Consider the following 12,034-nt stretch of genomic DNA (forward strand, 5'->3'; position numbering starts at 1 on the left):
AGCCACAGAACTGATACCCCCTACTTGGAGATCTCACAGGCATCTCAAACTTGACCCGGACAAAATGAGCTCTCTTGACTGCATTTAGGGCACACACTTCCTACTCCCTGTTGCAGTCGTCCCCATCTTGGTCACTGGCATCCTCACCCTGCCAGCACTCCAGAAAGAGCCTAGGAGTCAACCCCGATCCTTTGTTCCATCAGCACCTACATGCCTTCCATCAGCAAGGCTGTTGGCTGTGCCCCTAAACCACGGCCCCAGTTGACCCCCTTCCCTCCACCTCTACCACGGCCACCCTTGACCGAGATGCATCGTCTCCAGCCTGCACACCTGCCATAGCTGCCTCCTGACTGGCCTCCCAGTTGTGCCTCTTGCCAGCTACAATCCCTCTCCCTTCTAGCACCCGGGGTGATCATTTTACACAATGCTGAAAAGCCTTTCCTGGCTCCCTCCTGAATTTAGAACCAAACCCACACTTCCGGTCCTGCTCCACCACAGCCCCACCCACTCCCCTCGCCTCCCCCCCAACTCTACGTTGCCCGCTGTGGGTCTGCTTTCTGTTCCTCTAACAAGCTCTCTCCCACCTCAGGGCCTTTACGCCTGCTGTTCCTTCTGTTGGGAATGCCCAGGTCATCACATAACAGGCTCCTTCTTGTCATTCAGGACTCAGTTCAAATGCCGCCTCCTCAGAGTCCCCTCCTGACGGCTCCCTCTGAAGCAGCCTCCCTTATTACTAGTAACTTGATTTCCCTCATAGCTCCTATTACGATCTGAAATTTGTTTACTGGATTTCTTGCCTGTATTCTGCCTGAGGATGCTAAAACGTAAACGCCCTGAGATCACGGAACTTGGTCTGACTTATTCATCACTGCGATTCTCTGCATCTAGAACAATGTCTGGCACTTAATAAGGCAGTTAATAAATAAGGACTGAGTCAGTGACTGGCGGGCACATAGTAGGTACTCAACTAAAAGGTGTTAAATGCTGAGTGAATGAACAAGTAAGCAATCACCCTTTAAGGCCACTACTCATGTCCCCGCTTTAAAACTCAGAAGGGTTTAGCCGGTGACCCACAGCTCTGGGCTGGCATGGCTAGGGTTGAAGGTAGGCCTGTTTGAATCCATGCTCTTTCCATGCCTGACACTGCTTCTGTCTCAGATTTCACAGGTTCCTCTCCCTGGGGCCAAAAAATTTGGAAGGCATCTGGGCACTGGCCGCCCAAGCTGCTGCAGACCGAATCCCTGTCTCCCTGGGTTTGGGGGCAGCCTGCAGTGTTAGGCTTGGACCTCAGGGGCCAAGTCTTTCTTGTTCAGGATGCTTTCTCTCTACCACCTGCCTCTCAGCGCTCAGAGCATCTGAACGTGATTCCTTCCCCATGCGGTCCTCTTTGATCCAGGGCCAATGTCCCTCACAAGTCAGGGGCCTGTTGCTGAAATCCACATGTTCTCCCTTCTTACGGATCAAAGAGGTTCCGCAAGGTTCAGGGCTCCCACGGACTTCCGCCTTTGAAAAGGTGCCGAAAGTGACACAAAGTGAAGGGAGACCATGTGGTCTCTGCCACCTGTCACCTGTCTCACTGCAAAGCATCTCCAGTCACCCCACCTCACAACACCCCACCCTTCCTCCTTCCCTCTGCCACCTGGGCCAAGCCTTGATGGGCTGGGCCTCCTTCGAGGTGAGACCTGCACCTGCTCTGCCCCTAGACCCTGGATGGCCCCCATTCCCTCTTGGTCTGGGCTGCGTCTCCAGACCGAGCTCACCTTTCAGCCAGGCGGGTGGCGTCTGCTGTTTGAGGCAGAGGCACCACCCTCCAAGCTGCTCTGTGAAGCCTGGAACTCAAGGAGCTCGTGTCACTCTGAGCGGCCGGGCAGGTTGGTGAACCCAGGCCAGTAATTTCCCTTTCGGGCTCATATGCCTACATAATCCTGGTGGGGAATTAGACCCATCCAGCCATCGGTTCACTCAGCAAGTATTTACAGACAATATTTACGGACCACTGCCCAGTGGATGAGGTTTATTCACTTACAGATGCCAGCCCTTGAGAGTTCTACACGAGAGAAAGAAAGGCCAAGAGGCTTTAATCCTCCCTGAGTCTGAACCCATTAACCCCGGCATGACCACAGCTCCTGGTACCATGAGGCACACGAGGAGGACCCTTCTCTGTTCCTTTCAGCTCAGCCTACTAAGGAAGGGCAGTTTGGAAAATCACTTCCAGAAAATCACAGGCATTATTGAGGATGCTTCTCACGCTATTCTTGCAGCATGTGGTGAATTAAACGAGAAATGGACCCGAATCGCAGGCAGTGGAGGGCCCTGGGGGCTCGGAGAGTGGGACAGGATTCTGTGCCCTCCCAGTTCTGAGCAGAGCTTTGTCTCGGGCCCCTCAGGCCCCGGGGAGTCTCCGGGGCTCGAAGCCCTTCTGAAAGCAGGATTTCACATGTTCGGCTGGCGTCCTTGGTGTGTGCATTCTGGAAGGGAGCATTTCTGCTGTGGCTAATTGCAAGCTACTTAGAGAGGACTTAGAAAAGTCGGCCTCGGCCTCCTTCCGGAAGGGCCTTGTGCTCCACGCTAAGGAATCTGAACTTGACCCTGTCAGTGATACAGAGTCACTGGCGGGAGTCTGAGCAACGTGTGATGCTGTCAGATCTGTGTCTTAGGAAGTTCACTCCTGCGGTGGAGAATGAATTGGGATGTGTGTGGTGGGGTGACTGGAGACGCTATGCAGTGAGACAGGTGAGAGCTGAGAGGGCCTGGGACCATCACCCCTGAAGAGCGGCAAGGGCGTGGAGGCCAGTGTCAGTGCAGAGACGGATTTGCCAGGTCGCGGTGACTAAGGGTACAGGGAAGGGTGAGGAGTGTAAAGATGCCACTGTGGTGTCTGGCTTGGCCACCTCGGATGGTGACACTCTTCACCGAGCTGGGGAAGGCAACAAAAAAAGCAGGTTTGGGAAAATAGAGAGTTAGGTTCTGGCCGTGCTGCATGGGAAGCACCCTCCAGGGAGGGCTTCAGGTGAGTTTGATATCACTGTGGGCCTGAAGCTCAGGACAGAGGGAGGGCTGGAGGTAGAGACTGAAGAGTCGTCCCCAAGCAACAGTAGAAGCCTCGGAGTGGATGAGAAATTCCAAGAGAGGCAAGAAGTTCCCAGAGAAGAGGCCATGCTGGGCCCTCTGGCTTCAAGGGGAAAGAGGAGGAGAAAAGTCAGTGGAGAAGTGGGGAAAGAATCATTGTCATCTGAGAGGTTGAGAGAAAATCAGGAGCGACTTGGGAGAGAGCTGTGGCCCCAAAGGCTCTGCACACCCATGAATTACTGCTGTGATGTGAACACTGGGGGAGCACCCCAGCCCACTCTGCCCACTGAAAGGCCAGCCCTCACTGCCCCCATGCCAGGACGTGCAGACCCTGCACTGCGGGGCCATGGTCTGACCTGGCAAAGGAAGCCCTCCTTGAGGCAGCCCTCATCTTATCTTTGACTAGTGGGTTAACAAAAAAGATATTTTAACAGCCAGCCCCAGGGTTTCTTCCAAGTGAAAGCTCTCTATGTTAGAGACAATATCACCCTATACCTAAAGAGCTTGGGTCGGGGAGGGAGACATCAGCCTGTAAGGAGATGGCAAAGCCAAGGGCAACCGGGCTCTTGTGCCGAAGAAGTCGACAGAAGTCCTGAGACGGGCCCGAGGTCGAGAGGCAGCAAAGTGGAGGAGGCTGGAGTGAGACGAGAGGGGGCAACGCACATCACAGGGAAGCCGGGGCTTGCCAAGACAGAAGCCAGGGAGAAGCTTGGGGGGGGGGTGGTGAAAGGCTCTGGGGTTCCTGACTGCTCCAATTTTCATTTCAAGCCACTTGCATTGTTGAGGTGTGAAGTCCCTGCATTGCCACAAACCTCCAATAAAGGTTGTGCTGCATGCAAACACCTTTGTTAATGGTTTTGTTTTTGTTTGGGGCGGGGGTCAGGAAGAATGGGCCAAGTTTTCAACTTAGGTTGGCAGAGCAGAACCAAGACGGGTGAGGCATGGCAGTGAGTTCAAGGTTCAAAGGAAGCCAGAGCTGACAAAGATTCCTGAAAATACTTGGAGGGACTGTAGATTTCCACCTCATTAAGATGGGATACGGATGTGAATTGTACTTCAGAGGACAGGGTGACAGTCCCTCTGCCTCTGATATATGGGCTACATTTGTCTTTAGTTTCCATATTGATTAAAAAAGTATGATATTTATAGTTCTGTAAAAAGAACGAGAATTGTGTTTTCCGTTTCACAGCTTACATACGTAATTTCATTTACTATCATGTTTCACATTCTGTTACCATGTTACAACTCTGATGCCTCTCCTTGGAAGATCAGTGTGTTAAACCGTGACATCCTCTGGGCAGGGAGTGGGTAGAGGTGCTATCAGGAAGAGTGGAAACAGCAGATTCAGACCACAGTTAGGCCACTCAGGGCCACACACTTGTGTGTAGGGGCCAAGGTCTCATGTGATTGGTTTGGACATTCCCGGTATCAATCACATGAAGAGAGATGTGTCCCAAGTTATCCCATGTTAGAAAGGGGGCCTGAGAGGAGGGGACTTAGGAAGGCGAGAAACGAGACTAGTTTCCCCAGGCTCCATCAAAAAGGACCAACAAGGCTGAGGCCAATTCTATTGGCTGAGGAGGGCTAAACAAACACAGAGTCAAGCAGCAACTCAGATTGATTGCTTGTGGCTTGCCTGTTGGAAAGGAATTCACAGTTGCCTCCAGACTCAAGCAGGAAGGGTACTATGATCAATTCATTATGCCTCCCATGGGAATGGTAGAAGAGAAAGGGATCTATGTGCCAAGTATTTTCCATTGCTAGTGTAGACAGGAAAATGGGTGTGAGCATATGGTGGAAGGAGGCAGCTGCTTCTCCTCGAGCTAGTCTCCTGATAGTAATTACAGAAAACCTTCCTCTAAACTTGAACCCAAGGAGAGCTACTTGTTCCAATCACTTCTCAACTCCTTGAAACAATCCTCCTAGACTTATACCTGGGTGTTCGGAGATCCATGGGATTTCAAGATGAGGGTTTCAAGAAGGAAAGAGTGGTCAAGAAGGCAAAAGCCTGTTGAGACATCGAGGAATATAAGGGCCAAAACAATTCCCATTTGACTTGGCAACGTGATGCAAAATATTTGCGGCAAAGGCCAGTTTGCAGGGGAGTAAGTGGGAGATGAGGATAGACAAGGCTGGGTGGAGCTTTCAAGATGCTGGGCATTGTTGGTGTCATGAGGAAACCCTTCTCATGATGTCACAGTTTATATAAGGTGGTTAAAAATATCTACATGTATTATAATCTCAATCATATATATATTCACAATATATGCATGTATGCAATATGTATTAGACAAAGCTGGAGGCATAACCCTCCCAGACTTCAGACAATACTATAAAGCTATAATAATCAAAACAGTATGGTATTGCACACAAAAACAGACGTATGGATCAATGGAACAGAATAGAGACCCCAGAAATAAACCCACAAGCCTACAGTCAATTAATCTTCAACAAAGGAGGCAGGAACATACAATGGAGAACAGTCTCTTCAGCAAATGGTGCTGGGAAAGCTGAACAGCCACATGTAAATCAATGAAGTTAGAACACTCCTTCACACCACACACAAAAATAAACTCAAAATGGCTTAAAGACTTAAATAAAAGACATGACACTGTAAAACTCCTAGAAGAGAACATAGGCAAACATTCTCAGATACAAATTGTACCAATGTTTTCTTCACTCAGTCTACCAAGACAAAAGAAATAAAAGCAAAAGTAAACAAATGGGACCTAATCAAACTTATAGGAAACCACCAACAAAATGAAAAGACAACCTACAGAATGGGAGAAAATATTTGCAAACAATGCGACCAACAAGGGCTTAAATTCCAAAATATACAAACAGCTCAATATCAAAAACACAACCCAATCCAAAAATGGGCAGAAGACCTAAATAGGCATTTTCCAAAGAAGACATACAGATGGCCAACAGGCACAGGAAAAGATGCTCAACATCACTAATTATTAGAGAACTGCAAATCAAAAGTACAATGAGGTACCACCTCACACCAATCAGAACGGCCATTAGCAAAAAGTCTACAAATAATAAATGCTGGAGAGGAGGGAAATGTGGAGATAAGGGAACCCTCCTGCACTGTTGGTGGGAATGTACATTGGTGCAGCCACTGTGGAGAACAGTATGGAGGTTCCTTAAAAAACTAAAAATAGAACTACCATATGACCCAGCAATCCTGCTCCTGGGCATATATCCAGAAAAGAGGAAAACTCTCACTCGAAAAGATACATGCACCCAGTGTTCACAACAGCAGTATTTACCATAGGCAAGACGTGGAAGCAACCTAAATGTGCATCAACAAATGAACAGATAAAGATATTACACACACACACACACACACACACACACACACACACGATGGAATATTACTGAGCCATCAAAAAGAATGAAATAATGCCATCTGCAGCAACATGAATGGACCTAAAGATTATCACACTAAATGAAGTAAGTCAGAGAAGACAAATACCATACATCACTTACATGTAGAATCTTAAAAAAATGACGTAAATGAACTTATTTACAAAACAGAAGCAGATTCACAGACAAAGAAAACAAATTTATGGTTACCAAAGGGGAAGCCAGGGGCAGGAGGAGGATAAATTAGGAGCTTGGAATTAACAGATATATATATTATTATAAATAAAATAGTATATTTTACAATATACTATTTTATATACAATAGCATATTTTATATACTATTGTATATAAAATAGATAAATAACAAGGTCCTACTGTATAGCACAGAGACCTATATTCAATATCTTGTAATAACCTATAATGGAAAATAATCTGAAAAAGAATATATATGTATATCTGTATCACATTGCTATACACCTGAAACTAACACAGCATTGTAAATCAATTATACTTCAATTTAAAAAAAAGAGGAAGAAGATGGGAAGGGAATATATGAAAATTGTGGTTAAAAATGGGTAAATTCTATTTCTTCTTTATTCTCTTCTGTATTTTCTAAGCTCACTTAAAATGATCATGTGCTATTTTTATCATCAGATAAGAGGCATGGGAAATTATTTTTGAAATAAGCTTGATTACTATACAGGGGCAATAAGAAATAGGCTGAAAAGGGGGTGACCAACTGTCTCGGTTTGCCTGGGACTGAGGGGGTTTCCAGGATGTGGGACTTTTGGAGCTAAGAAATGGGAAAGTACCAGGGAAACCAGGATAAGTTGGTTACCCTAGCTGGGAGGCTGGACCGATGCAGCACTGAAGGAAGTTGGGTTTTTCTGGGGGGCAGTGCAGGGGTAAAGAGGTTTTGAGCATATTTGAAGACTGGGAGGAGGACACCATTATATATGGAGAGAGGTTGAATTTACAGAAAAGAGAGAAGAACTGCCGGCGTGAGATCAATAGGAAAACAGCTGGGAGACAACCGTGCACAGGAGACACATCGGTAACAGGAAGAGAAATGATGTATCTTCCGAGATAGGAGGGCAGGAGGGAAGGGCAGACAGACTAAAAATAAATTTGTTGATGCAGGGGAAGCAGGTTGAGGGAGTGCACACCTGAGGACTACGAGGTCCAGGGAGGCCTAAAAGCCCCTAGAATACCTGGGGACCCGGAGGACCCTTGGTGGCCCCCAGACATGGGCTCCCCATAATGGGTACCCCACCTCCTGCTGGAGTGGATGGAGACTGGGTCCCACTGGAAGCTGCAGCATCCCTCCAAGGTGCTGCCCACCCCTCAGGCCCTCCCTGGCCACCTACCTCTGCAGGAGGGCAGCGGGAAGTCCCACGTGGCACTGTTCTCAGAGCCAGCGTGGCAAGTAAGCACGGCGTGGCCCTCCAGGAAGAAGCCGGGGTTGCAGCTGTAGCGGACCTTGTCGCCGAGGTTGAAGGTTGAGCCCTGCTGGACGCCGTTGGGCAGCCGCCCGGGGTTCCCACACGTGTGGCTGGAGAGAGCTGTGAGCAAAAGGAGAGACACGCAGCCCGTGAGCAGGTCTCCAGCCCTGACACCTGGCCTCTGAGCAGCAGCTCTCTGGGTGACCCTCCTCCCCGGACCTCCTTTCCTCCGTAGGACAGGGCTGCCCCTGAAGGCTGCCTGGTCCCTGAGTACTCGCAGGGCTCACATGTTCAGGAGGAGCCGCACACGCAACTTATACCTGGACATCCAGGTTTCCTGCCTTTTCTCATGTGCAGCCCTGGATGTGAAGTATGTCTGAACTGTGGGTAAGCATCAGTTAAATCCATTTCACCTGTATCCTGCCTTCACCAATCAAGGTCGTTTTAACTGTTGCTACAAAAGACTTGCATGTTCTCCAAGAGCCTGAACAATAAGATGTTTGCCTGAATTGTTTTCCAGGAACTTGTGTCTAGTTCAAATTAAGCCAGTTAAGACTAGCTCTAACTGGACATGCGCAAGTGTCTGCTTGTTGACTTTTGATGTCGGAGGGCCCCAAACTCCACCCTCAGATGGTGCTAAGCACCCCCAAAATGGAGGCCTGTAGCTTAGTTACGCCTGAGCAGATCGATGATTACTGCCGCTTTTTCCAACCACCTTTCCCCACGCTCCCCAAGCTCCCCACGCCTCAGACCACACTGCTTCTTTAGTCTCTATCCCACAGATACCCTAAGCCCCTTGCCTTTGGGAAGGCCGATTTGAGACTTGTTCTCCCATCTCCTCGCTTGGCTGCTTTGTGAATAAACACTCTCTTTGCTGCAAACCCCGGCGTCTCAGAGCTTTGGCTAAAACGAACCTGGTTCAGTAACACGTCCATCCCATCACTCGAGATGCCCCAGGGAAATCACTTTAATCTCTTGGGTTTTGTTGCTCTGATCTCAGACTCCACAGTCCTTCCCAATAAACACCATGGAAGGGACACAGACAGTGGCACGGAGTAGGTGCTCATTAAACCCGATGTCCTTTCTTTAACGACCTGCCCCAGCAGCCAGAGCTGTACTTTGGCCCAGCAGGTTTGGGGAAGTTGAAGGGGTCATTAGTGCTGGAGTAAGCAGTGAGGTAGGGAGACAAGAACCTGAGTTCTGATCAGACTGACCCGTTTCAAGGGGAAAATAGGGAGCCGGAGAATAAGATGTACAGTGTGCCACCTGAGCCAGAGCAATAACGCCAGCTGCCAGTGTGGACTCATTATCCAGAGGAAGTGGTCTTGGTGAGGGTGCGTGAGATCATGACCCGCCAGTCAGGAGGGAGAAAGGGAGGGCGCAGCTCCTCTGTGCCCGAGTCACTTGTTCAACCTGACTCAGCTCCCCCTTCCCTCTACCTTTCTTCCTAGAGTTGGAACTGCCTGTGTCCAGAAGGTCCCACCTCCTACCATTTCACACCTCCCCATAAGGCAAGGACAAGTGGTCACAGCCGTGTCCAGATTGCCATCCAAGTACCTCTCCATTAATTCATCTGGCGATGGTTTATTGAGGCCAACGCTGAGAGGCCGCAGAGCAGGGTGGTGGAAAGTACAGACCCGAGAGCCTCAGTCCTTGGGTTTGCATCACAGCCTGATGGATAACTACCTGTGGGACCTTGAGCTAGTCTCTTAACCTCTCTGTGCCTCAGTTTCCTCCTTTGTAAGAGGCGGTTCACAATAGTACCTTCCTCTGGGGTCACTGTGAGCATTATGTGAGTGGAGGTATGTAAAGCCTGGATACAGTGAGTACCACACAAGTGAATCTAAGTTCCCAGTCCATTGGGAGATGCATACGATTAAAGGTATGTTAAGTGTTATGATGAGATAGGGACCAGGCAGCGGAACGAACCCAGTCAGGGGGTAGTCAGGGCCGGCTTCTTGGAAGAGGTGATGTCTATGCTGAACCCTGAGAGATTAGTAAGAATTAGCTAGGTTAAAGTGTGTTCCAGGCAGAGGAAATATCATGTGCAAAGGCCCTGAGGCCAGAGACAACCTAAGAGATCAGAGAGCCTGGAATAAGAGGGTAGGGGTGGCAGTGATGAGGAATAAAGATGGAGAAGTGGAGACGGCCAGCCTGGATTCTAGAGAGCTTCCCAGGCCCTTGCCGTACCCTCTTCCAGCCCATATTTCTGTCTTCCAGGACCCTCTTTGCCAGCCTTGCTGATCTCAGAGCCCTCAGAAAGAAGGCTTTCTCTCCCACTTCTCCTCTCCTCCCAGGAGGAGACAGCTTGTTGTAGAGGGAAAGGGTGGACTTTGGTACTAGCTTGATCTGGTCTGAAGCCAGGTGCTGTCACTGTCTTACTCTGTGGCCTTGAGTCATGTGAGCTCTCTGAGCCTTAGTTTCCTCAACTGAGAAAGGAGGACAGTAACATCTAGTGGTTGATGAGGTTACTGATAATAACTGATGCATGGCTGGCACAGTGCCCAGCACAGAGTTGGTGCTCAAAAATGGCAGGTGTTATCCTTCCACTGTACTGTAGGGCCATGCAGTCCTTGGGTGTATCCTGGGAGCCTGACACTGTGTGTGACACTTGTAGGGACATATTTGAGTGTTCATCAGTTAGTCATTTGGAAGGGTTACCCATTGATGCATCAATTCCTTCATACAACGGAAATGTATTGTGGGCCTGCTGCACTCTGTGCTGGCAGTACAGCAACGAACTAGACAAAAAGGGCCCCTGCCCTTCTGTTTTTGTGGAAGAGCTATCTTAAGGGATGAAGAGCTCCTCCAGGCCCGTCCTCTACCTCTGACAAGTGAGATAACCCAGGTGAAAGGATTGACTTCCGTCACCCTGTCTATTAGCCTAGCTTAGAATAGTCCTTGGGCTGCTGGATACCTTGGCATTTCCCATGATCCCACAGTGCTGGCTTCCTTGGCATTTCCCATGGTCCCATGCTGCTGGCTACCTTGGCATTTCCCATGATCCCACAGTGCTGGCTTCCTTGGCATTTTCCATGATCCCACAGTGCTGTCTTCCTTGGCATTTCCCACGATCCCACAGTGCTGTCTTCCTTGGCATTTCCCACGATCCCATGCTACTGGCTTCCTTGGCATTCCCCACAATCCCGCTCTATTGGCTTCCTTGGTATTCCCTAAGATTCCACAGTGCTGGCTTCCTTGGCATTTCCCATGGTCCCATGCTGCTGGCTACCTTGGCATTTCCCATGATCCCACAGTGCTGGCTTCCTTGGCATTTCCCATGGTCCCATGCTGCTGGCTACCTTGGCATTCCCCACGATCCCGTGCTGCTGGCTTCCTTGGCATTTCCCATGATCCCACAGTGCTGTCTTCCTTGGCATTTCCCACGATCCCGCACTACTGGCCACAGTGGAGGCAGGAACTGCGATGTGTTTGTGAGTGTTGGGGGTGGGAGGGGCAGGTCAGGTAAACATTTGGAGAAGAAAGCAAAGTAAGGTGAGGGGAGGGAGCCAACCTGGGAAATGGGCTGAGAACTGGTGTAGAACTAACGGTTCATTTTCCGCAACGAGAGGCAAAGACCCAATTTAATTAAATTACTAATGTCACATTTTTAACGAACCTGTTTCTGCTTTGGACTTTCTTCCTTTGAAATTAATGATTGGAACGTCACTATAAATAAAACCCGATTCTTTTTAAAAAGTCACTCTAACGCTCACTGCTTTTTACTTAATGAGCGCTCATAATCAGATCACTCTGACCTGGCACCGCCACTGGGACTTGGGTGTGATGAGTCTCAGTTCCAACCCCGCCTCCTTTTTTATCTTTGCTCCCGAAAGGTCACACAGGGAACGAAGAGAGGGCAGACGCTGGGCTCAGAGAGGCCTGGATTCAAATCTCAGCTCGTCCACCTCTGGCTGAATGATCTTGAGCCATAAACCTTACCTCTCTGGACTTCAGTTCTTCATCTAAAAATGAGGATACTTTCTTTTTCTTCCTATGGGGTTAGAGGGTGAATTGTATTAGTTTCCTAGGGCTGCTGTAACAAAGCACCAAAACCCAGGTGGTTTCAAACAACAGATGTTTATTGTCTCACAGTTGTGGAGGCTGGAAGTCTAAAATCAACGTGTCGACAGGGTCGTGATCCCTCTGAA

General features: G+C 49.1%; 1 protein-coding gene across 1 annotated transcript in view; it reads right to left on the reverse strand.

Annotated features, from left to right (window-relative positions):
• Positions 1–12,034, reverse strand: part of CSMD2 (CUB and Sushi multiple domains 2) — a 667,671-nt gene that overhangs the window by 430,396 nt on the left and 225,241 nt on the right. Inside the window, 1 exon segment of the mRNA XM_060018797.1 lies at positions 7,809–8,003. Coding sequence (XP_059874780.1) covers positions 7,809–8,003 — 195 coding nt within the window.

The sequence above is a fragment of the Delphinus delphis genome, chromosome 1, assembly GCF_949987515.2.
Source record: "Delphinus delphis chromosome 1, mDelDel1.2, whole genome shotgun sequence".
NCBI classification, from domain to species: Eukaryota; Metazoa; Chordata; class Mammalia; order Artiodactyla; family Delphinidae; genus Delphinus; species Delphinus delphis.